Source organism: Capsella rubella, unplaced genomic scaffold, assembly GCF_000375325.1.
Source record: "Capsella rubella cultivar Monte Gargano unplaced genomic scaffold, Caprub1_0 scaffold_1, whole genome shotgun sequence".
Lineage (NCBI taxonomy): Eukaryota > Viridiplantae > Streptophyta > Magnoliopsida > Brassicales > Brassicaceae > Capsella > Capsella rubella.
Window position 1 is genome coordinate 3,753,009 of NW_006238923.1, and position 22,577 is coordinate 3,775,585.

General features: G+C 38.2%; 8 protein-coding genes and 1 non-coding gene across 11 annotated transcripts; 4 read left to right on the plus strand and 5 right to left on the minus strand.

Moving 5' to 3' along the window:
* Nucleotides 1-111: 111 nt before the first annotated feature.
* On the minus strand, nucleotides 112-2,860 carry LOC17900053 (serine/threonine-protein kinase SRK2A). Its single transcript, XM_006305104.2, has 9 exons — nucleotides 2,367-2,860; nucleotides 2,061-2,135; nucleotides 1,848-1,949; nucleotides 1,594-1,647; nucleotides 1,416-1,508; nucleotides 1,207-1,299; nucleotides 982-1,086; nucleotides 796-894; nucleotides 112-711 (listed from the first exon to the last, which is right to left on the minus strand). The coding sequence occupies exons 1-9, from the start codon at nucleotides 2,484-2,486 to the stop codon at nucleotides 364-366; spliced, it is 1,089 nt and encodes a 362-aa protein (XP_006305166.1). The 5' UTR covers nucleotides 2,487-2,860; the 3' UTR covers nucleotides 112-363.
* A 484-nt stretch (nucleotides 2,861-3,344) lies between these two features.
* Nucleotides 3,345-7,946, plus strand: LOC17898967 (transmembrane 9 superfamily member 1). Its single transcript, XM_006304861.2, has 12 exons — nucleotides 3,345-3,509; nucleotides 4,449-4,641; nucleotides 4,733-4,837; nucleotides 5,139-5,156; nucleotides 5,252-5,349; nucleotides 5,433-5,585; nucleotides 5,815-5,949; nucleotides 6,059-6,225; nucleotides 6,335-6,429; nucleotides 6,514-6,887; nucleotides 7,174-7,447; nucleotides 7,537-7,946. The coding sequence occupies exons 1-12, from the start codon at nucleotides 3,420-3,422 to the stop codon at nucleotides 7,602-7,604; spliced, it is 1,770 nt and encodes a 589-aa protein (XP_006304923.1). The 5' UTR covers nucleotides 3,345-3,419; the 3' UTR covers nucleotides 7,605-7,946.
* Nucleotides 7,947-8,377: 431 nt separating this feature from the next.
* LOC17900017 (ferredoxin-1, chloroplastic) lies at nucleotides 8,378-9,015 on the plus strand. The gene has a single exon (XM_006305781.2). It carries the CDS (start codon nucleotides 8,458-8,460, stop codon nucleotides 8,893-8,895), a length of 438 nt encoding a protein of 145 aa, XP_006305843.1. The 5' UTR covers nucleotides 8,378-8,457; the 3' UTR covers nucleotides 8,896-9,015.
* A 42-nt stretch (nucleotides 9,016-9,057) lies between these two features.
* LOC17899000 (zinc transporter 4, chloroplastic) lies at nucleotides 9,058-11,083 on the minus strand. The gene is made up of 4 exons (XM_006307604.2): nucleotides 10,831-11,083; nucleotides 10,663-10,720; nucleotides 9,791-10,506; nucleotides 9,058-9,589 (listed from the first exon to the last, which is right to left on the minus strand). The coding sequence occupies exons 1-4, from the start codon at nucleotides 10,843-10,845 to the stop codon at nucleotides 9,134-9,136; spliced, it is 1,245 nt and encodes a 414-aa protein (XP_006307666.1). The 5' UTR covers nucleotides 10,846-11,083; the 3' UTR covers nucleotides 9,058-9,133.
* A 355-nt stretch (nucleotides 11,084-11,438) lies between these two features.
* On the minus strand, nucleotides 11,439-14,146 carry LOC17899866 (transmembrane protein 87B). The gene is made up of 5 exons (XM_006303899.2): nucleotides 13,850-14,146; nucleotides 12,567-13,491; nucleotides 12,303-12,401; nucleotides 12,093-12,223; nucleotides 11,439-11,903 (listed from the first exon to the last, which is right to left on the minus strand). The coding sequence occupies exons 1-5, from the start codon at nucleotides 14,053-14,055 to the stop codon at nucleotides 11,717-11,719; spliced, it is 1,548 nt and encodes a 515-aa protein (XP_006303961.2). The 5' UTR covers nucleotides 14,056-14,146; the 3' UTR covers nucleotides 11,439-11,716.
* Nucleotides 14,147-14,546: 400 nt separating this feature from the next.
* LOC17900417 lies at nucleotides 14,547-15,273 on the minus strand. The gene is made up of 2 exons (XM_006303129.2): nucleotides 15,192-15,273; nucleotides 14,547-15,109 (listed from the first exon to the last, which is right to left on the minus strand). Exons 1-2 carry the CDS (start codon nucleotides 15,259-15,261, stop codon nucleotides 14,865-14,867), a joined length of 315 nt encoding a protein of 104 aa, XP_006303191.1. The 5' UTR covers nucleotides 15,262-15,273; the 3' UTR covers nucleotides 14,547-14,864.
* Nucleotides 15,274-15,851: 578 nt separating this feature from the next.
* On the minus strand, nucleotides 15,852-20,146 carry LOC17898380 (MLO-like protein 4). Of its 3 annotated transcripts, none has more exons than XM_023789795.1 (16): nucleotides 20,110-20,146; nucleotides 19,795-19,996; nucleotides 19,508-19,565; nucleotides 19,174-19,391; nucleotides 18,970-19,086; nucleotides 18,591-18,651; nucleotides 18,041-18,132; nucleotides 17,819-17,893; nucleotides 17,547-17,632; nucleotides 17,381-17,430; nucleotides 17,249-17,289; nucleotides 16,981-17,154; nucleotides 16,859-16,894; nucleotides 16,700-16,767; nucleotides 16,566-16,626; nucleotides 15,852-16,453 (listed from the first exon to the last, which is right to left on the minus strand). In XM_023789795.1, exons 2-16 carry the CDS (start codon nucleotides 19,918-19,920, stop codon nucleotides 16,001-16,003), a joined length of 1,716 nt encoding a protein of 571 aa, XP_023645563.1. In that variant the 5' UTR covers nucleotides 19,921-19,996; nucleotides 20,110-20,146; the 3' UTR covers nucleotides 15,852-16,000. The 3 variants fall into 3 exon arrangements, with proteins under 3 accessions (XP_023645563.1, XP_023645564.1, XP_023645565.1); XM_023789796.1 differs by lacking the exon at nucleotides 20,110-20,146 and adding an exon at nucleotides 19,637-19,698 and having other exon boundaries at nucleotides 19,795-19,879; XM_023789797.1 differs by lacking the exon at nucleotides 20,110-20,146 and adding an exon at nucleotides 19,637-19,659 and having other exon boundaries at nucleotides 19,795-19,840.
* Nucleotides 20,147-20,618: 472 nt separating this feature from the next.
* On the plus strand, nucleotides 20,619-20,703 carry TRNAM-CAU. Its single transcript is given in 2 exon segments — nucleotides 20,619-20,656; nucleotides 20,668-20,703. It is a non-coding gene; the product is annotated as a tRNA-Met (tRNA).
* Nucleotides 20,704-20,731: 28 nt separating this feature from the next.
* On the plus strand, nucleotides 20,732-22,577 carry LOC17899433 (E3 ubiquitin-protein ligase MARCH1). The gene is made up of 3 exons (XM_006305281.2): nucleotides 20,732-21,447; nucleotides 21,746-21,869; nucleotides 21,951-22,577. Exons 1-3 carry the CDS (start codon nucleotides 20,968-20,970, stop codon nucleotides 22,328-22,330), a joined length of 984 nt encoding a protein of 327 aa, XP_006305343.1. The 5' UTR covers nucleotides 20,732-20,967; the 3' UTR covers nucleotides 22,331-22,577.

The window sequence follows — 22,577 nt, forward strand, 5'->3', positions numbered from 1 at the left end:
AATTTTGAACATTTCAGTGTTTACATTTTTTCAACATTCCAAAAATTAGCTTTGTTTCACATTTTTGCATTTTTGAAAGGACAAAATAGAGGAAAATAATCTCTTAGGAAAAAGAAACAAAATCTAATTACAAAATATTATTCAGAGGTCAAAATATTCATAGTACCATGTGTAGCAAAGACTCATCATCAACCTCTGTTTGGTCTTCTTATACTGCATTTTTTTTTACAAATCTCCAAAACCATAATAAAAACCAAAACCCAAAGCATTGTAAAGGCAAACACGAGAACAGAGAATTTCAAGTTTCAAAAACACCAAAGAATACTTTTTATCTTACACAAACCAAAACCAAAAGCCAAAATATCAAATGATTCTAACTTCTCCACTTGCATGTACTTCCTTTACAGTCTTGTCGTATTCATCTTCATCGTCTTCCTCTTCTTCAACCTCCTCGTCTTCCTCTTCATCCTCCACGTCTTCCGGATCTTCCTCCTTTCCGTCTGTACCTCCCCAGCCAAAACCTCCAATGGACCGAGATACAGGAGGTGGCGTTTTGGCGTCAGCCACTATTTTCATGATCTCTTCAACTGTTTGGAGGGAAAAGGTTGGGTTCTCTTTCCTGAAATATGCAGCTTGAGCTGTCTCTGTGAGTTCCCTTGGCAAGTTCTTCAGGAACCATGGATGTTTCTTGATTTCTGCGATAGTTATCCTCTACAAAAACAAGTATCTCAATTGTCAAACAAGACCATATTTTTGAAAACTTTTACCTTGGCTGAATTGGCGACAAATATATACCTTAAGAGAATTGGCAACAAAAATACGGGAAAGTAGGTGCTTGCAATCTTGTGAGATATGGACGTAGTCTGGGATCTTGTATTGAACAGCCATAATTTTCTGTACAACAAGATCGAAAATTGATGAATAGGATGTAGTCTACTACACGCGAGATATGCAGAAGCATGGCTTAATAAAGAAACCTACTTGTATCGTTTTCCTGAAGTTTTTGGGATCTTCCTGATCTTCAAATGGGTATGCTCCAACCAACATGACATAAAGAGTCACACCACAAGACCATACATCAGCCATCTGAGAGAGGAAATATAAATTTTAGTGACTTCCAAGAGGATAACTTTCCATACACAAGCAAAAAAAGTAAAGAGTGCGACAGTTTCATAGAAACCCATTGATTTCTGCTTGTTATATTACCTTGCCATCATATTCTCTCCGAGAAAGGACCTCAGGTGCAATATACGCTGGAGTTCCAACTGTTGATTTGGGCCTAGAGTGTAGCAAAGAGGACTACAAAAGAAGAATAACAAAACGCTTGACAATGATTTTAAAACAAAGGTGAAGAACAAAAGAGGAACTTACAGACAAGGTCAGAAATTAAATAGTCTTTACAGTGCCAGACAAACCTTGGAATAACCAAAATCACAAATTTTCAGACGTGGAGCAGGGCTTCCATCGAGGAGCGTATTCTCGAGCTTCAGATCTCTATGACATATTTGCTGCGACAAAATGGGCACAAGGTGACTATAAGATTGATAAATAAAACGATTTCAAACATTAAAGAGATCAGTTAATCTGCCTTACCATAGCATGGCAATAGCTAACACCTGATATAAGTTGCTGGAAAAAATATCTAGCCTGGAAAAGAGATAAAACGATAAGATTAGAAAGTATGCGGCAATGGTTTCATGGCAGACAACAAATAAGAGAAGAATGACATGTTTTCTATCTTCCCTTACTCCCAATATATCCAAAAACGACACAGAACTCGAAAACTTATCCTAAATAGTACTTGTACATAAGCAGAACACGCCACAAATTTCAAAAGTCAGTCTCACCTCATCCTCACTAAATCTTCCAGCACTACATATACGCTCGAATAGCTCACCACCAGCAGCATACTCCATAGCAATGGCAAGATGAGTTGGAGTCAACACCACCTGTGAAATCCATAAAGCCCACATATGGCAGATGAAAGTTGTAAGAATATCAACTTCAACTGAACATTATTAAGAACACCAAAGATGTCAAGAAGTGGGAAATTTACTAACCTCCTTAAAGCGAATTATATTGGGATGACGAAGTGAACGGTGATTAATGATCTCTCTTGCCACGTTCTCATCAATCTGTTATAAAAGACAACAAAGCCAATACTCACTCTACAAGAATTATGAAGAGCAAACATAACACAACTCTATTGCTACATTTGTATTTTTGTTGTGAACTAAAGATTTCAAAAATCGGAATCAACAATTGTAAAAAAATCCACCTAAAAAACCAAGCCATTCTAATTATGTGTATCTGGGAATTGGATCATTCAGCACGATGATGAGAAAGTAACATGAGAAAAGAAGAACCTTTGGACCACGCTCGATGTACTTCATGGCAACAAGTTCCTTGGAGTTTTTAACCTTCATGAGCCTGGCCACGCCAAAATTCCCAGCACCTATGTCTTTCACCAGCTCGTACTTGTCCATTCTCGCTCTAGCCAAAATAATCAGACAACCCTAAATCCAAACACGCAAAAAAAAAAAAAAAAAGCTCCCAAAATTCTCGTTAGAAAAGATTAAGCTCCAGTTCAAGCCCTAGCAGCTAAGAATTTTTTTTGACGTGAAAATCATAGAAAGAACAAGACACGAAAACAAGACAGTATCCCAAAATCAAAGGATGCGATTCCGAGATCTCGCGATTCGCTAAGCAAGGAAAGAGAATGAGACGATGGAGGAGGATGGTGAATTTTGTTTTGAGATTTGGGATTGGAGAGATTTCAAGGCAAAGCGAAGAATCGACTTTTTCGTTTTGTTGGAATTTTTGTTTTTCTTTTTTTTCTTTTGTTTTTGGGATGAAATTTTAAGACACGGAATTTATTTTTATTTGTTTTCTTAAATCCATGGCTAATAAGCTAACCTCTCTCATGATATGCTTTTTTTATATTTTAATATTTAATAATATAATAATATGAAACGATATTTTTTATATAAAAAAACGAAAGCGGGACCCACGAGTTTGCATGCTATCCATACATGTGTTTCCCTTTCTCATTCGACTGCCGTTGTACGGAAATTAAAATTTTCGATTTTGTTTATTTCACCAACACGCTTTTTCATGAATATTTTGTTTTTGCTTCTATATGTAATTACAGAATTAAAAATATATCAGAACGATAATATCTTCATTAGTTTGGGACTTTCTTGTTACATTGTTCACATGTATGGGCTTTTACGTTTTTGCGTTCATAGGCCCAATTAGTCGACAAAAAACGCAAGTTGTGTAAAGCCTTATAATTTATTTTTCTATTACCCAAAATCTCTACAAAGTGAAACACTGAGCTGAGGATCTCGCTCTCTCTCCCTATCGGTCTCTCGCTCCCTCCCTATTCCTTCAGATCTGATCGTCCGCCGGTTTCCACGATGCCGTCTTCCTCCGCCTTCGTCTCCGCCGTATTACTTCTTCTCATTTCCCTTCTCGCACCTACCTTCGCATCCGATTCAGATCACAAGGTATGACTCAGATCTCCCACTTAATGCAGCTCGAATCGAGTAATGTGTCCTTAGATCTTGCGATTTGCATGTTTTTGCGATTAGTTATTTTATTTTAGTGGATCTGTTCGTTTTCAGATGGGTATGATCCTCGAGCTTCCATCCAATTTCTTATTCGTTGCAAAGTATTTGATTATTTTTTTCAAATTCCTTCATTGTGATTTTAGGCTTTATTAATAAATTTTGCTATGGGATTGAGATTCTCGGTTTTTTTGATACTCAAAAACCCATCTTCTAAACGTGGTAGTCTGTTTGATGTTCAAACTAGTGGTTCAATTCTGAGTTTTTAAAATTGAGTGGCATTTTAATTTATCATTTTCCCTCGTGATCTCGAAAGTATATTTTGAGAGCATTACAAGTTAGATATGCACCTTTTGTTTCTTTTTGGATGTAACGTTTACTTGGAATATAGTATCTACTAATGTATAGATCTTATAGTTCTGACTTCTAAGATCTAAAATGTGTAGAATTTTCTTTTGCTGATGGTCAGTTTTAGCTCAAAGTCGTTCTTCCCTTTTGTGATATTGGATATCATGAGATCCAGTGCTTCGATGCTTTTGCTCTTTCTGCCTTCTTACTCTTACAAGAAGTGTCAAAGTTAACTTTATGTACATCTAATTTTGATTCCAACTATTCTTATGCTTGAAAGATGATTCATATTGGTTGTTATATTTATAATACCTTGGTCTTTTGAATGAAGACTTTTACTCTTGATTCTTGATATGATATTCCACTCAACCTTTTATCGATATCTATCTGTCTACTGTGAAGTTTGATATTTAGTTCTGTTCTCTTTAATGGATTGTTTGGTTTGTACACTCTCTTGCTAGCTAATCCCATTAGCTTGTACATTTCTTTTCATTCCTCTCAACTCAATGTTTTTGCTTTCACCTTTTTCAGTATCAAGCCGATGAACAGGTCACCCTGTGGGTGAACAAAGTTGGCCCGTATAATAATCCACAAGAAACATACAACTATTACAGTCTTCCGTTTTGCCGTCCATCTGTAAACAATGTTCACAAATGGGGTGGTCTTGGTGAAGTTCTTGGTGGAAATGAGCTGATTGACAGTGAAATTGCGATAAAATTCTTGAGTATGTTTTTTAATTCATATATTATCTTCTGTTTCATACTAGCTATCGTACTTGTGCTCTAATTACAATACCTTTCCTGTTTTTTCTACAGAGAATGTTGACAGAAATGTCATCTGTCCGCTTGAACTCGATGAAGCTAAGGTCAAGCATTTTAAAGATGCCATTGAATCTAGCTACTGGTTCGAATTTTTTATGGGTATGTTCACAATTTTTTGTACACATTGCCGCTGATATAGCATGAAAAGTAGAAGGTTTATTATCTCCAGATATTAGATGTAGCAGCTTCCTAATATATAAAGTTAAGAAACATTTTATATTTGCTGAGTTTGCGTTAGGTTCTTTTTCCGTCATGCAATTCTAAAATTCGCTGTATTAATCTTCACTGCATTACCAATATCAGCTGGAAAGGTATCTTCTTTGGATTGCTAACCTTATTTCTCATTTCTTTCCGTGTCATCTGATTTGCGGGGACTTTCATCGGGTGGTTCAATCTTCAGATGATCTACCTTTGTGGGGTACGACCTGTGTATATTTACTTGAAACGTCCAAAATTAATCATTTTCTTTTTTTAGTTTTAGATAGTTTTAATACTGTCATGTTGTTGCTGTAGGTTTTGTGGGTGAGCTGCATCCTGACAAAAACAGTGAAAACGGCAAGCATGTTCTCTACACTCATAAGAATATTATTGTCAAATACAACAAAGACCAGGTTAGATATTGCTACGCAATTAAGCAATAGTATGAATATCATGTGAACTATATGCTGTGGTCTTATTTATTTACTTTCAATAGATCATTCATGTCAATCTCACTCAAGACAACCCAAGGCCACTGGAAGCAGGAAGAACAGTGGACTTGACGTATTCTGTGCAATGGATTCCGACGAATGTCACATTTGCTCGCCGTTTTGACGTATATCTGGATTATCCTTTCTTTGAACACCAGGTAACTTTTAGCGGGCTCTGTATAATTAGTCTTTAACCCTTCTGTATTGTCTTTGATTTAGATTGGTTCACAGGTTTATAGTTATCGTATTGAATGCACCATTTCTTGCTTGTTCAAAAGTGCAAGCCGTAATTGTTCTCACAAAAATTTAGCAAATTTCTAAATTCCATCTCTTCAAGATTTCTGTCGTAGTTTTATAAGCCTTCTAAAAGTTTTTTCTTTCTTGCAGATCCACTGGTTCTCCATCTTTAACTCGTTCATGATGGTTATTTTTCTCACTGGTTTGGTCTCAATGATATTGATGAGGACTCTCAGAAATGATTATGCGAAATATGCTCGAGAAGATGATGATCTTGAGAGCTTGGTGATGTCTCCTCAATTTTTATTTTTCAATAGACAGTCTGTCCAACACTTCTTTATTTCTAAGTGAAAGGCTGTATAACCTCATCTGACATTAGTATTGATGAGCACAGGAACGGGATGTAAGTGAAGAATCTGGTTGGAAACTGGTGCACGGAGATGTCTTCAGGCCAGCAAGTAGTCTAGTTCTTCTCTCAGCTGTTGTTGGCACAGGTGCACAGTTGGCGTTGCTGGTTCTTCTTGTCATATTAATGGCTATCGTGGGAACACTCTACGTTGGGTATGTATTACCAATCTTTTGAGTTGTTGTTTCCCCTATATATATGTTGTACTATCTTTGATTTGCTTGTTAACTTGGATTTTGCTCACCTCGTATCCAATTATTTCAGGAGAGGAGCAATTGTCACAACTTTCATAGTTTGCTATGCTCTGACATCCTTTGTCTCTGGTTATGTGAGCGGTGGAATGTACTCAAGAAGTGGGGGTATGAATTACTCTACTTGGTGTATCTCCCCAGTGTTACTTTTGTTTCTAAATATTCAAGTCATTTAAATGCTGGTTTATTCAGGTAAACATTGGATCAAGTGCATGGTCCTTACGGCTTCTCTCTTCCCCTTTTTGTGTTTTGGAATTGGCTTTCTTCTTAACACAATTGCCATATTCTATGGATCTCTTGCGGCTATTCCTTTTGGGACAATGGTGGTTGTGTTTGTAATCTGGGGTTTCATTTCCTTTCCATTAGCCCTCCTTGGGACAGTCGTTGGAAGAAACTGGAGTGGTGCTCCAAACAATCCCTGCCGTGTGAAGACAATTCCACGTCCAATCCCTGAGAAAAAGTGGTACTTGACTCCATCGGTTGTCTCCCTGATGGGAGGTTTGCTACCCTTTGGAAGCATCTTCATTGAGATGTACTTTGTCTTCACATCCTTCTGGAATTACAAGGTAAAAGTAGTTGCGTTGATAAGAACAAATTTATGAAACTGCTAGCTCATGCGAATTCAAACTAGAGAGATTTGATAAATGAGAGACTCTCAAACAAAACCCCTTAAAATTTATAAATGAGAGACTCTCAAACAAAACCCCTTAAAATCTATCCCCATCAGTAAAACTAGTTCTCACTAATTGCTCTCTAATTGGCTCACAGCTGCCACAGTCTGCTACAGTAAGACCTAAGCTAAATTAGATTATTTTCTGAGAGTTTTTTGGTTTGTTTGTTCTGGTTCGACAGGTCTACTATGTATATGGATTCATGCTGCTGGTTTTTGTGATTCTCGTCATTGTGACGGTGTGTGTGACAATTGTGGGAACATATTTCCTGCTGAATGCAGAAAACTATCACTGGCAATGGACTTCCTTCTTCTCTGCTGCGTCGACGGCTGTCTATGTCTACCTTTACTCCATCTATTACTACTACGTAAAGACCAAGATGTCTGGATTCTTCCAGACGAGTTTCTACTTTGGATACACCATGATGTTTTGTCTCGGCCTTGGAATCCTTTGCGGTGGACTCACTCTCTCTCTCTCTATTCTCTTCAAACTAGCAAAGTGGTGTTATTGCTATGACTAAACCTTGTTGTGTAAATTTTGTCAGGAGCTGTTGGCTACTTGGGATCAAATCTATTTGTAAGGAGGATCTACAGAAACATCAAGTGCGACTAGAAGAAGAGGTAAACGAGAAAAAAATGGAGAAAACAAATCCAGTTAGAAGGAAGCTTCTTATGATGAGGTTATATATTATATTGAAGGAACATATATATTCTTCAATGGGGGCTCTTTGTCTCTTCAATCTTCTTTTTTCTTCTCTTTTTTTGTTTTCTTCCCTTTTTGGTAAGTGAATTGTTCTCTTTAGATTAGAATTGAGTTGGTGTACTATACTACTACTACCTGTAATCTTTTTCCCTATCTTTTTTTTTTGTTCGTATTTACTTCATTTCACTTAGATCATTGAATGATGATGTCCTTTAGGAGCAATTGGATAGAATCTTTTTCTTTTCTTTTTAATCTTTTTGTATGTGCACATCCTAGAGTAGAAGATTATGTGCACATAGGATAATTTCTCGTGCATGGTGTTAAAGATGAACTTTATCAAGAGGTTCTGTTTAAAAAATACGATTATTGCAAAAGTTTAAGAACGTTTAGCAAGTGCTTAACAAGGAGGACATATCACAATTTGAGGCATTAAATAAAATTCAGCAAATTTCTTTATTAGTAGCAATTGTGAACCCAAAAAAGCCTAGAAGCTTCCTAGACCCACATATTGTGAAGGTGACAACTTGTTGTCCCAAGTCTAAACCACATATTTACTCTCACCAACGAAATAGTGCACAAATGTAAAACAACAGAGGCAGGAGACAATCACCAAAAGGATAACACAAGAATCCACACATCGTACGCCACGTGGCAGATACAGCTCCTTATAATCCCCACTGCCTCGCACCTACGACGCCATTTTTCACAAAGCCACACACACACTCACATACTCTGTAGAATAATATTTCATCATCTTTCAACGATGGCTTCCAGTGCTCTATCCAGCGCGATCGTAAGCACCTCTTTCCTCCGCCGTCGGAATACACCAATCAGCCTCAGATCTCTCCCGGCGGCCAACACTCAATCCCTCTTCGGCCTTAAGTCCTCCACCGCACGTGGCGGTCGTGTCACCGCCTACAAGGTCACGTTCATCACACCGGAGGGAGAAAAAGTAGTGGATTGCCCAAGTGACACCTACCTCCTCGACGCTGCAGAGGAAGCCGGAATGGACTTGCCCTACTCATGCCGTGCCGGTGCCTGCTCGAGTTGCGCCGGCAAAGTGGTATCTGGCTCCATTGACCAGTCGGAACAGAGCTTCTTAGATGATGACCAGATGAGCGACGGTTATGTCTTGACTTGTCTGGCTTGGCCGACTTCTGATGTCGTCGTCGAAACCCACAAAGAAGAAGACATTGCTTAATTTTTTGATCGAGTGGGAAAAAAGCTTCATGTATAAGTCATCTCTCTTGCTACTTCGCTAATGTTACCCTAATTTGGCTCATCCTATTAAGATCACTTAATAAAATAACAAATTCCAATATCTTTCTTCTTTCAGTTTTCTTGTTTCTAATAAGATCCAATGTGGAAAAAGAAAAAAAAGTTGCACAAGGCGTGTATATTATTTTCAAATCTACAGTAGAAAATATGTAATCTAAGAGTCAAGCCCAAATGGCGAGTGCGGACATAAGTCCAGCTCCAAGGAACAACATTATATAAGACACAACTTGAAGCCTCATATTACAGCTCATCCTTTTGCTTAGAAAATCAGCTGCAATGAGGTCCACCAGAGCCATGTACACCAGTATCCCAGCCGAGAGCGAGTCTAGTATCCCCTCAGTGGCCAAAGCTCCTGGGCTATGCGAGTTGAAAGACGAGGCTACTGCGGTTCCAATCCCGATACCTATCGGTGTGGTTAAGGCGAAGAAGCAAGCCATTATGGTCGCTGATTTGTTCCTGAACTGTGCCTGAGAGATGCAGCCTCCGAGTGCAAATCCTTCAAAGAACTGGTGAAATGATAGAGCTGCAATGAGAGGCCTGATCGTGCATGGAGACTGTGATACCCCAAGTGATAAACCGATGATGATTGAATGCGACACAATCCCAAGCTCCAATATCTGCAAAATCAATAACAAGGGTGAGATACATCGATAAGATCATGTATAGATCCCACAATGCAAAGGAAGTGGAAACTAGTTATACAAGCTAGCTTTTGAGGTTCTAAAGTGCTTCTCTAAGCCTAATCTTAACATAAACACAAACACACACATACTTTGATATATGAATCACAGTTTGTGAAAGTAATAGGAGATCTCAACCTGAGAAACAACAACATGCCTAGCTCCATTTTCGACATCTGAAAACCCATGCACATGTCCATGTTCATGTCCCTGTAAATGTCCCTGAGCATGTCCATCGCATGTACCATGGCCGTTAGAGTGACTATGTCTATGATGAGCAGCATGCGCACGAATGCCAACAATGTGAATCCCGCCACCGTCTTCTTCACCAAACACTTTATTATCGTTTACTCTTTCCACAACGGGAACAACAGATGTCTCTTCACGACCAGGCTCAACAACGGCGGGTTCACTAACAGCCTGGTTCCTCTCTTGCTTCCTCTCATAGTACTGTGTCCCCATGAAATCCACAAGCAGAGTAACTAAAGCAGCAACCATTGCAAAGAAACCAGGAAAGGGAAACTTGGACCACGGATAATCCGGTAAACACGGATTACTCAGAGCTTCTGTGCCGCCTGCAAGCATATGGACAAAGCCAGTGGCGAGTATGACACCAGCTGCAAAGGCTTTAGCAGCTACAAATAGATTTCCCTCGGTCTGAAGGAACCGACGGTTCCTGCCAACAAGAGGTATGGCTACACCTGCAGCTCCAGCTAGTAGAATGGAAGCAATGGCTACAAACTTAAGCAGAAATGCAGCTGAGTCATCTCGACAAAGGTCAGATTCGCCAGCATCACAGAGGATTTTAGTGGGAGAAGAAGCCATTGTCTCGGGAATTATCTGCAAAATGGACTCTTTTGTTTTGGTCCATACATAGCAACAGAGAACGCAATTTCAGAACAATTTACAAAGTATCAGAATCTAGCAAATCAAGGGTAACAAATCAATGGGGGAATTGAGAGGAAGAAAAGAATGACACTGAATTGTAGGGTAAGTGTTCGATGAAATACCTGAGAGAGAATCTGTATCTGATCCAAAAGAATAGAGAGGAAGCAGTTTCCAAAGAACCTATAAGAAGAGCAAAGAGGAGAAGATATAATCCAAACAAAAAATAAGAATCCTCAGACAAAGAATAAAGAATTGGAGAGAGGAATCGAATCCCAAGGGAATTGACTAACATCGACGATGATCATGGGAACAAGAGTGTCTTCTCGTCTTCTGGTAATTCTCGGGATCAAGAAGCAGAAGAAAGCGAGAGGCTATAAAAGAGGAGTAAGAGAAATCGAAAAGGAGGCAACTTGGTGGAGAAAGAGCGAAAGAGTGTCGACATTGTCAGGACGTTGCAATTACGAAATGGTTCGCTCGGTGGCAGTTGAACACTCATCACACTCTGACGCGATGCAAACAGAGCTTCCCAATCTTGTCTATTCTTAGCCTATATGTCGACATTTTTACGTTATTCTGTTTTATTTTTCTTAAAAAAACAAAACATAAAAGGAATGATTTTTGGGGGAAAAGAAAAGTAAAATATTGCTAGCTCTTCTCCACTACTAGACTTTACTATGGTACGATTGTTTTTTTCAATGTAAATTGTTGTGATTGTAACATTGTTGTTTATAAAATTAACATATGGATTGATGATGCAAAGTGCCTATATTTTATTGCGTACGTACTGAGGGAGTCTTTTTGCGTTTAGTAGTACTTAATTTGATAGTTGAGGAAGTACAAATTGAACGATAGATGTTTTGCAATTGCTTATTTCAATGGCGATGTTAGAAAAACAAGATTATAATGGAAGAAGACAGAATAATTGCAACTTAAAAGTGTTTCATTTTGTCCTAATATTCAATTTTTTTTACCATTTTGTTCCACTTACCAAACAAGTTCATGAAACAGGGAACCCGATTAAGTCAAGTCTGCTGCAAATTCTACTAGGGAGTTGAAAGAAAAACTTTAAAAAACTCCAAAAGCCGTAGGTTAAAAAGTATGGTAGCTTAAGCCGAAAAAGGGATGTTATGAGGCAGCTTAAGCTCAAAACCATGGTAACTTTGTAGGATGCGTGTTTCACCTCTCGCCTGGTAGATTCCCCAACAATATGATGAATACTTCCAGAAGGCTCTTCCTTTCATTCCTCTCAACATCGCCATCTTCAGCCTTTGTTTCATCTTTCCTGTTCATCCCAGCTTCTGCCAGTGAGAGACATTCGTCTCCTTCTTTAGTCTCCTCATCCATGTCAGCTAGGTATAGGTACCTGCAATTTCAAACCAGTATATATACATCAAACAAATGTGGGTAATAGCAGCGGAGGAAAATTATGGTATTCTATTCATTACTTTAAAGTTCAAACACTAAAACTGTTTACATGATCCTAATATGAAATTTTAAACAGACCACAAAAGCACCCAATTGATCAAAAGGGTAGAGAGAGATTGATACTTACCTCGTCGGCTTTTCTGTAGGAGGCCAAAAATAGCAAATGAATACCAACATAAGGTAAGAAAGCTGGTACCAGAAAGTGGGAATACTCCACTTCAATTGCCAAAAGTCGCTCGGAGAGTTATAGACAAATACCTGATTCAGAAAACGATTTCAGTTACACAATTCTATGACTTGTATCGTTTTCAAGTGATCATTAAACTAGTGAGCTTACCTCCACATAAATCCAAAAGAAGTTTAGGACCACCATGATCACAAGCACAGTTGCAAACTTCTTGTAGAGTTGCAGCTTAGCAATGTTCTTCTTGTTCAGCTACAAAAGAAACTTTTGGATTAGCAGAAATGAAAAATTTAAGAATAACTCAGATCCTCGTAGCTGGCTTGTTTTGCAACTTTCAACAGTTAGCAGGTAAGATACTTAAAAGAAATCCATTATATGAATCATCAAATAAAAAGAAAAATATTGGATGTTTCTTACCTTAAGCTTCTTAAGAGTTTTCCATAAAGACCTGAAAATCCACTGTAGAAAGCAAGTTTCCAGTATCGCCCAATAGAGCATTAAGACGGTCATTCCATTTTCAGAAATGTTACCAAATTCTATAGCCAACCCAAGAGATTCACTTATAACAAAGCATAGGACGCCAATAAGAAGCATCCTCAATGTTATGCCACCAAGGTTAGGCTTCACTATCCCATACCCTGAAGATATGACCAACAGCAGAAGTCGAGACAGTGCCTTCCTCGCAGAAGAAAGGGTTATTGCCGATACAGTAACCTCCATAGGACTTGTACCAGCTGAGTCGAGATAGGAGAAGTCAAAGTACAAGAATGCCAATTCACCAATGGAAAATGCAATTACCAAGCTAATATGACTATGCAACTGGATTCCATCCTTCCAATACTGAGCAACTTGTGGAAACCAAACTAGGCCAAGAACCACATAAGCCAATAGCATAGAGGCGTATAACTTCATCAAAGGAGCCTTCTCTCCCTGTAAATAGCCATCTCTGTTCTTCCAAACAGTTCTTCCTCTAACTGTGGTGGCATCCAGTTCCGGATCACATGTCATGAAGTAAACAGTGTACCATCCAGTTTTCTTAATGATCACAGCTTCGGGAGACATCTTAACTTCTTCCTCACCTCTTTTGAAAAAAGTGGGAATCCGCTTAGGCCATTCAGGATCATTAGGATCTGCGCTGATTATAACTTCCCCAAGATTGCAGGAACCAGCATCTGCAAGTTTTGGCGTACAGCACATGTCCTCAGTTTTGAAAAAGGAACCACCAACTCTATCTTTCTGCTTCACCTCAAACAGTATCGCTTCAACCAATCCTGCAGTTGCGTGAGTGGAATTCTGCTTGCTAGCAGATTCCTTGCTTCTTACAAAAGTGATATCATCGAACCTACAAAAATAAAACCAAGGAACATAAGATAGTCAAAAGTCTCCCTCTACAAATGCACGAGTAAATCCCTCAGAAGCAGTAATACAAATCTACATTAAAAAAGTATTTGAAATTTTCCTTGGAAACGCTATACCAAACTCAAAAGATTCAGTATCTAAGAAGCAGTAACCCAAATCTACAAGCTCCTATATCATTTATTTGCAAGAATCTATGTAATGTCATGTCCTGTTACTATTCATCCAAGTAGAGAGAAACCCCAATGAAAGATTAAATCGATTTTGACTCATAAAACCCTAAACAGTAAACTCAAAACGGGAGACATAAATCATAATGAGAAGAGAAGCACGAGAATAAGAACCTGATGAAGGAGTTTCCCTTGAGCTGAGGTGTATCAGAAGAAGCAGGAACATCCAGAAACTCAGAGCCGTAGATACCTTGGTAACCAGCGACAAAATAACGAGCGTCGGCGATTTTGGTGAAGCTTTGGTTGTTGTACTCGTGAATCGAACCGTCAGCTGTGTGGATCAAGCTTCCTATCAACAAAAACACAAGTGTAGCCCACATTTTTCTTGACAAGTTTTGCTCACTCGCTTCTTTTTCTTCTTCTTCTTCTCTCTCACTCACTCACTCACTGTCACTGAAGAAGAAACACGCTAAAATTGCAACCCCCTTTATAGGAAAATGATTTATTTACTTTATATTTTTTCATCATGAGTCGTGTCCGTACTGTTTACGTACAACAACAACTCGAGAGGCTTATCCATCTTCTATATAACACGGACCATCGCGCTATTTTGTTAGTATGGGCCACGCCTTTTAAGCCCAAACTTTCTTATTCTCATTTTGCCTAAAACCGTAAAAAATTCACCATCTATCATTTTTTTTTTTACCTTTAACACATGTACTTTTGTAATTAGAATAAAAATATTTTGTTTATTTTAATTTTGCTATAAAAAGTTTTTGTTTATTTAAATTTTGGTAAATTCATACACACATTTTAAAACCAAACAAATATTATAATTTTATCCTTATTATATAAAGCTTTCTCACTCTTTCTATAGCTCTTCCTTGTCGTCAATTATTCATGTTTTAAAGATGTGGCAGTAATTTTTCATTTTATTTGATAAATGAATTTATGGTCACCACTCACCACGTTACACCTTTAATTTGGAGTCAAACTTATTCCAACTAATCTCCATTTTTGTCTTCAATGACATCATTTGCATTCTTTAATTTGCTTTCTTTCGTGGGTCGCACTTGGTTTTATGGAGACTGGAAAATAATCAAATCCAGCGGTAGGTAATCGCACAAAAGAAGGAAAAAGCTGCAAAGCAAAATTCATAATCAAAGTACCGAGTTATCCCCCCCTACTACTAGGAGTCGGAATCGGAATCAGAATCGCCGTCCTTGTCTGGTCCCAAAATGAACTCTATCCCTGTGTATATTTTATTTCTAGATCCACGGCGTGGTCCGCGTCGCCTAGGCGCAGCACATTCCTCCTTCTCATCATCAAAGGACGATATCCCATACGAAGAACCATCACCATTCCACGATGAAAATCCTCCGTGCTCAGGTCTTTCACTAGACGCAGGTCTTAAGGTTTTTGCACGAAAGCAGCCTGTATATATATATAGAGATCATTTTTTATTATTATCATATAGACAAAACAAAAAAAAAAGTAAAGATTAAGGAAAACTCACGTATTATGCCCCAAATAAGCAGAAATATTGCTCCCACAATGAAACCTAGCAACAGTACTAAAACATCCATCGTTTCCTCTTTCGGTCCGTTTTTCAATGTTCTCTGTTTTTCTTTTTTTAACTTATCCGTGTCTCCAATCCATGGCTGCAAGACCAATGTGATGATTTTATAGAAATAAGACTTTCGTATTAATATTTTTATAATAATAAAAGGGTATTATTTATTAAATTTAGAATGGCCTATAATAATAACATGAGTTCATACGCCCACCTCCTCCATGCATCCTACCAATGTCGGTGCTCTTAGTATATTAAAGTCTTTCTCTTTAATGCTATGTCGATCCAAGTGTCCGAGTCTGTCAATGTTATCATAATAATAACAAAGCAGATCTGAGAATTCGCCACTATACAATCCCCAACACAATAATCTATCAATACTCTTCATTCCCGTCAATGCGGTACCATCTTCTACATATAGATTATCTACATTGTCTCTTAAACCCCACATCTTTCTCATTTCTATATATGTTTAATTGTTTATCAGCATGTAATTGCACATACATATGATTAATTTGTCACGTTTCCTAGCTCCTTTGAGCTCATCACATTTTCACACCATCATTTTTGTTTGCACTCTGATAAATTTCTTATACCCAAGTATTCAGTCCGACCTAAACCGTTTAAAATCAGAATGACACCTTAGTGAAGGACCAATGAAATTAAGATATACAGTACTTTGTTAACGTATGCTTGTAGGGTTGTCGTCATGTAATTACAACTTAACCAAGCTTCTCAAAGCAGAAACAATATCATGTCCTCCTAAACAACTCAAGTAGTGTTTCTCCATCATCACCATTCTCATCACTCCCACTTCCTCTCCCTCCATTATTTTCTTCACCTTCAATCTCAATCTCAATCTCATCGTTTAAAGGTGGTATCGAACCGATGTTATTGAATGTTTCAGACAAATATTCTTCGACCCTCGACGTGTATCCATCTTGAGGACTGCTGGATGAAGCTGCTGCTCCGAATATAGACTCTGCTTGGTCTATGGAGTTTATGGTAATCTGATTTAGTGAAGTCATCGACGAGCTCCTTGACAATGTTCCTACTGTCATCTCGTCTCTCTCGTCTATTGTTGCTGTGTCAAGAGAACACACTGATCTCGTGTGCTTTGACCTCTCTTTCACTCTTTTGCACCAGCTGTGAAGTGAGTCTCTTACGCTCTCTGCTATCACAGCTTTCTTGTGACGAGATCCCATCTGTTCAGATTCAGGTGAATCCATAGAATTTTGATGAACGCTGTTTACTCATAGACATTGATAGGCTTAAGATTGTGGAACTTGTAGGTATATAAGATAAGTTTTGACGAACCTGAGTGACGATTACGTTGAGAGGCACAGTGCCATAACTACACCAGAACTGAACGAGAACCCTGCATTTACCAGAAAATAAAAACCCTTTAGACACAGTTGGTTGCTGTAAATTGTTGCGTATCTGAAACGCACCCAGAAATTAGCCGGCTTGATATCATCACATGGTTCTTCATGAAGCAAGATCTTTCCTTGATTCCCCACTGATACATGAAACAAAGGATTTTTCATTCTGAAAACTTCACATAGCTGATATAAGGATTGATGCAGGTATTTAAGAAGGTGTGACCTTACCAAGAACCAGATGAACGTTGCCATCTCAAACGCATTCTGCATTACCAGGAAATATGTAAAGATCATATCAGTGAATAAACAAAAATCATGGCTTGTAGAACTAGGAAAGAAAAAGTCCTTACCTGAAAAATGATAAACTGTATCAACCGTAGCAGAATTTCTGGTTTCCCAAACCAGAAGAGTCCGTCACGTGGCTTGACTTGAGCCCCATTAGTTGTGCCTGTCTGCTGCTCCTTAACCTCGAGAGCAAGCTTCGAGACAACGTGCTCAAGTTTGGTTCCAACCAACATGACAAGCTTAAACAACAAAACAAATACAAACACATGCTCTGAGTGTTAGTGCCTGATGAATTTCAAGCTTTTTACTTATTCTTGCTTTTGTTTCACTTACAATAGCAGGGATGAATGATAACCAAAAGTACATATTCAGGCCTGCAGTGAAATCATTATATTAGTAAAGACAAGGCTTAAATGTGGAGATAGAAATGGAATGCACTTTGTCTTTATGTAACCTATGAATTACCATGAACATTTATGCAGATGCATACTATAGCGTAGACCCAAAGTGGCCAGCTGTTGATTCATCAAGAAACATACATCAGTTCCATTCTATAACCCCCTTACGAGATCTTCTCAAAGCAGTTGAAATAAAGAATCTCTAATAAACTTCATTTCTAAGAAACGCATACCTAATTCCTACAATGCCATGAAACTCATCTTCCATCGTCCGTACCATATACATATGGAAGTTGTATGTAAATGGCAAGTTATGTTTCTGAAATTACAAAGTAATGAAGAACGGCTTCAGCACATTAATCATGCCAGCTACCAGATTAGATGGGAAGTCTTGAGGACAAAATATATAAACTTTCACTCCAGAAAAGTATTACAGAGAAAGTTATATTTTACATTTGAAGGGAAAGACTGAGAGACGAGATAAAAAAGATACTGAGTTACTCACAGTGAGGAATCCTAACCGAAGTGCAAAGTAGTCTGACTTTCGTATAGAGCCTCTAAACTGCCGCAAGAAACAAAGCTGCAATACAAACATATATTTTACAGCTGAAGAAATGCTGTAAAAAGAAGATTCTGAAGAAACATGTAATAATTTTCTAAACTAGAGATATAAAAATTTTGAAAAGTATACAGCTTAAGGTAAAAGCATGGAGAGTTAGTGAGTTACCATCCAAATGAGAAAACGATTGTTACTCCAAGGATGAGAGGCGTGGTGGAAAACAAATGTAGACTGACGCTTCATCACCTTGGTCTTCTTTGCTGTTGAACAAAGTCAAGAAGACAAGGTTATATATGACTGAAAACTAAAGGATCCTAGATGCTAAGGCAAATCTTTAACAATGAATCAACATCTTTTGTGTTAAAATGGATATTACAGACAAACATCTTGTACATCTCTATTCCACCCAGTTCATTTCAATCTTGTATAAGTATACTATGCTAGAACGTAATTTTTTTCCCTATATCTGTATTTATAATAGTCCACTGGATTTGATCTACTAGTCAAGATGAAGAAAATTTTGCAAAAGTTGCATAAAAGCATCTCTACGGCTCAAGTGAGTTCATGAATGAACAACCTAAATACTGAACATAGTCTTAGTTTCATGCTGTTCCAAATCCTAATATGACTGATTTTCTCATGTGCCTTCAAGATGAGACCAATAAAAGAAACATACAAGCTTTATTTGTAGCAGAAACAGAAAAGTCATGTCATTTACCATGGATATCTGATTCAGCCATTATGATCGCTTGGGCTTCCCATTTCCTCCAACTGTAAATCTGTAGTATGTGATAAAAAGACAACACGGTTTCAGATTGAATTGATCTGTTCGTCTGCATAACCGTAACAACACTCTTTGTGCATAAATGAGAGTATCGAAGGTTTTTCCTCTGTCTTTTCAGATTAAAGTTAAAATCTATTGGACATATACTTGAGAGCACAAACTATATTATCATAAGCGCTCTCTACATCTTCTAAATATGAGGATGAAGGTGATAACAAGTACTGCATACGTCTTCCTTCCCGAGCAAACATAAAAATACCAAAGAATAAAAACTGTAACACTTATATGCAGATTCAGAAGCTAGAATGTGTACCTTGCTCATGGCTAAACCGATGGCAATGCCACTGTACAGAACATGAGTGATACCCAGAACAAATAAGAATCTTAGGAGTTGCTCGAGGCCCTCATACGAAACAAATGGTTCACGACCCTGACATTGGATCCAAGAAACAGTTCAGCAATTACTAAACGTTAAATAGAAAAGAGGGTTTACGACCATAGATAATTAGACATTTACATGACCACATTGATGAGAGGCTTCATGTATTCCATGATGTATGGAAGTGTTGTTTGTAGAGGGGGTGTGTTCTAGAAGAACTTTCTTATGGATTCCATAGTCCTCTTCAGAGCAAATGTAGAATTTACTATTGAAAAGGGAAGAGTTTACACAGATTTCTGAAATCCATCTTGCGCTTTGTGACAACAACAGTGATATAAGTCCAAGCAACATCAACTCTACCAAGAAAATTTCACAAGTCAAAAATCAATCGAAAACAAAATAAAAGGCTTCTTTACTATCTCGAGCACAATTTATAAGCACCGCAGCTTTACCACGGGTTTATTTGACATACCCTCTTTCATCTTCTCAAGCGACGTGAAAAGTGCTTTTCTTCTAGTCTTCTTTAACCACTGAAATACAAGAACATAAACACATATGTCCATGACTAAAGTCGTCCATAAAAATTCACACTTTCTAGTACCCATTCTCAGACGAAAACATGTTCTGTTCATGACTCAAGGAAAGAAAGAGACTTTAGTACCCCTACCAAGTGCAAAAAACTCTTTTAGTCACACTCATGTTTTCGAGCTGAGCATTTCAGCAAACACATAGTATGCATAAAGCATAAAAAAACCTCACCTTGCCAAATCTGTAAATGGAGCGTTCAACGAGAAAGCAAACAAAGACCAAAACAGTAACAACGGAAGCAACAGAGTAAGTCGGCGTCTCTGCAAGAGACCTCCCTTTTTTCATCATATGCTCCATCTCCGGAGAACAGATCTTCCGGGAAAGCCGCAAGAACAAACTTTTCTCCCCAAAGAAATGGAGAATCGATCTGCATCTGTGATTTACGAGGGAATAATAAAGTGTAGCTTTTTTTTCTCCAATTCCATTTTATTGAAATAATTAAATAAAGTAGTCAAAGAAGAAGAGAAAGCTCATGGAATGCTGTACCAAGTAGAAACCATAGCACATGGTTGCTTCCTCGTCTTCTCCAACGGTCTTCTCTTTCTTTATTCATTGCTTTCATTAATGCATCTCATGTGCTCTCCCCCCCTAAATGTCGTTAAAGAAGCTAAAGTTAATAATGCAGTTTTAATAGCCGAACTTGACCGTCCGGTTCAATAATAAATCGATAATAATAGTCCGGTTTGATATCTGAATCGGTTTAATAATCAGTATTGAAATCAGGGGAGATTCAATCATTGTCCGAATTAAATGAAAACAAAATTAATTAGTATCAGATATCAAACCAATTTAGGTCATTTCATACAATTTTCTTACAAACCAAATTTATAGCAGCAATCTACTACTGTCACAAATCACAATCCAGAAGCAACATCTCAACCGATTTACTAATAAATCGCGGTTAATGTTAGACTTACGTATACCTTTAACTGGATAGGGATCACTGTTTTGAAGAAGTAGATAATTATGAGCTACGTGTAAAACATGTCATCAATGGGGTGGTGGCGCAGTTGGCTAGCGCGTAGGTCTCATAGCTACTGAGTGATCCTGAGGTCGAGAGTTCGAGCCTCTCTCACCCCATTTAATTTTTTCATTTTCCCAAAAATTAAGAAGCTTTTTTTCTCTCTTGCATTGACCTTGTTCCCCAGTTTTTGTCTCTCTTCCACTTCTGACTTCTGTAATCTTCTTCTCACATCCTCGCACGTTTTTTTTTCCCCTCGGACCGATCAAAAATTCAGAGTCTCTAAAATGTTTGATTCGATTCGAATCCTTCCTCTGTGATCTCGAACGACGATTGATTTCCACCCCCTGTGTCTGAAATTAGGGTTAGATAAGGTTTGATCAATGATGCAAGGTGAAGTACAATTGCAGCCACCGGATTCACAGAAGCTTAGTGATTCCGCTCCCTTGTTGGGGGATCAGACCACTTCTTCTTCTTCTTCTTCTTCTTCTTCTTCTTCGGCGTCTCCTCCTGCGTCTGTGGTGGCAGGAAATAGCGATGAGATAAAAACCGAAGATTTGGAGAACGATGCTTCTTCAGCTCCTTGCTGTCGTATTTGCTTGGAGGACGATAGCGAATTGCTAGGCGATGAATTGATATCACCTTGTATGTGCAAAGGAACTCAACAGTTCGTGCATCGGTCATGTCTCGATCATTGGCGATCGGTTAAGGAAGGTTTTGCTTTCTCTCACTGTACCACCTGCAAAGCACAGTTTCATCTCAGAGTCGAACCCTTTGAGGATAACAACTCCTGGCGTCGTAAAGCTAAATTCAGACTCTTTGTCGCAAGAGATGTGCTTTTGGTATTCTTAGCTGTGCAGACTGTGAGTACCTCTCTCTCTCTATCTCTGCTTCTCTTCATTGTTCTTATAATTGCACTTTTCATAAGGATGATAAAGCATTTATTAAGAGAGATCCTGAAGATAATTGTTGTCACTATCTGAATCTTGACCTGGTCACTACTCAATTTCACATGGTTTGACAATTAGAACTTGAGACTGTCAAATGGTTCATTGTGCTCACGGACGGTGACTTGTGTTTTGTTTTCTTCACTTGCCATTGCTGTAAATTCAAAAAGAAACATCTTTTTGATGAGAAGAATATTGATTGTTGACATTCTAGGTTATCGCTGTTATGGCTGGACTTGCATATATGATGGACAAAGATGGAGAATTTCGAAACTCTTTCAACGATGATTGGGATCGTATATTGTCGAAACATCCCATCCCGTTTTATTACTGCATTGGTATTTACTGAATCTTTAATCTAATACATTTGGAATATTATGGATATAGAATCCTAACACGCTTTTAATCATGAATCCTAGGGGTTGTATCCTTCTTTGTGCTGACTGGATTTCTTGGAATCATTCTACATTGCTCTGCCATCAACGGTAATGACCCGAGGATGGCTGGATGCCAGAACTGCTGTTACGGATGGGGTGTCTTGGATTGTTTCCCTGCTTCAATGGAAGCTTGTTTCGCTCTTGTTGTTGTCTTTGTCGTCATCTTCGCAATTCTTGGTTTAGCGTATGGGTTTCTTGCTGCTACTATGGCTATCCAAAGGATATGGCAGAGACATTACCATATTCTCACCAAGCGAGAGCTCACAAAGGAGTACATTGTGGAGGATCTTCACGGAAGTTACACTCCCCCAAAGCTGGATGCTGAGCACGAAGGAAGACTGAAAATGCTGAAACTTCTGTGACCGTTTCTTTTGGCTGTGCAATCAAGATTCTATGGAGTTTCAGGCAGATTAGAGAAACCAGTTCATACATCTTTCTCCACAGAGAATGTCTTTCTTCTCTTTGTCACCCGATGATAAGTACCTAATGTATGTTGCCTTCGATATATATATGAGTTGAAGCAATCGTTATTGCACTTTAGTGAATACTAAAGACATTGAGACCCAAATATACAAACAGAGTCTATAATTTGTTGTTTCAGTTTTACTC

Coding starts and splice junctions, on each gene's coding strand:
- LOC17899000 (XM_006307604.2), bottom strand. Junction 10,507..10,662: donor AGATACAGATTCTCTCTCAG/GTATTTCATCGA, acceptor CCAAAACAAAAG/AGTCCATTTTGCAGATAATT. Junction 9,590..9,790: donor GGCATGTTGTTGTTTCTCAG/GTTGAGATCTCC, acceptor TTGATTTTGCAG/ATATTGGAGCTTGGGATTGT.
- LOC17900053 (XM_006305104.2), bottom strand. CDS start 2,486: ATGGACAAGTACGAGCTGGTGAAAGACATAGGTGCTGGGAATTTTGGC. Junction 1,648..1,847: donor GAAGATTTAGTGAGGATGAG/GTGAGACTGACT, acceptor TCTCTTTTCCAG/GCTAGATATTTTTTCCAGCA. Junction 1,509..1,593: donor TTAGCTATTGCCATGCTATG/GTAAGGCAGATT, acceptor ATTTTGTCGCAG/CAAATATGTCATAGAGATCT.
- LOC17899433 (XM_006305281.2), top strand. CDS start 20,968: ATGATGCAAGGTGAAGTACAATTGCAGCCACCGGATTCACAGAAGCTT. Junction 21,448..21,745: donor TATTCTTAGCTGTGCAGACT/GTGAGTACCTCT, acceptor TTGACATTCTAG/GTTATCGCTGTTATGGCTGG. Junction 21,870..21,950: donor CCCGTTTTATTACTGCATTG/GTATTTACTGAA, acceptor CATGAATCCTAG/GGGTTGTATCCTTCTTTGTG.
- LOC17898380 (XM_023789795.1), bottom strand. CDS start 19,920: ATGGAGCATATGATGAAAAAAGGGAGGTCTCTTGCAGAGACGCCGACT. Junction 17,431..17,546: donor CATGGCATTGTAGGAATTAG/GTATGCGTTTCT, acceptor ATGAATCAACAG/CTGGCCACTTTGGGTCTACG. Junction 16,895..16,980: donor TACAGTTTATCATTTTTCAG/GTAAGGACTTTT, acceptor CTGGTAATGCAG/AATGCGTTTGAGATGGCAAC.
- LOC17898967 (XM_006304861.2), top strand. CDS start 3,420: ATGCCGTCTTCCTCCGCCTTCGTCTCCGCCGTATTACTTCTTCTCATT. Junction 5,350..5,432: donor TCAAATACAACAAAGACCAG/GTTAGATATTGC, acceptor TACTTTCAATAG/ATCATTCATGTCAATCTCAC. Junction 6,226..6,334: donor GTGGGAACACTCTACGTTGG/GTATGTATTACC, acceptor CAATTATTTCAG/GAGAGGAGCAATTGTCACAA.
- LOC17900417 (XM_006303129.2), bottom strand. CDS start 15,261: ATGGATGTTTTAGTACTGTTGCTAGGTTTCATTGTGGGAGCAATATTT. Junction 15,110..15,191: donor GCTTATTTGGGGCATAATAC/GTGAGTTTTCCT, acceptor ATATATATACAG/GCTGCTTTCGTGCAAAAACC.
- LOC17900017 (XM_006305781.2), top strand. CDS start 8,458: ATGGCTTCCAGTGCTCTATCCAGCGCGATCGTAAGCACCTCTTTCCTC.
- LOC17899866 (XM_006303899.2), bottom strand. CDS start 14,055: ATGTGGGCTACACTTGTGTTTTTGTTGATAGGAAGCTTGATCCACACA. Junction 13,492..13,849: donor AAGGGAAACTCCTTCATCAG/GTTCTTATTCTC, acceptor TTATTTTTGTAG/GTTCGATGATATCACTTTTG. Junction 12,402..12,566: donor AAACTCTTAAGAAGCTTAAG/GTAAGAAACATC, acceptor TTTCTTTTGTAG/CTGAACAAGAAGAACATTGC.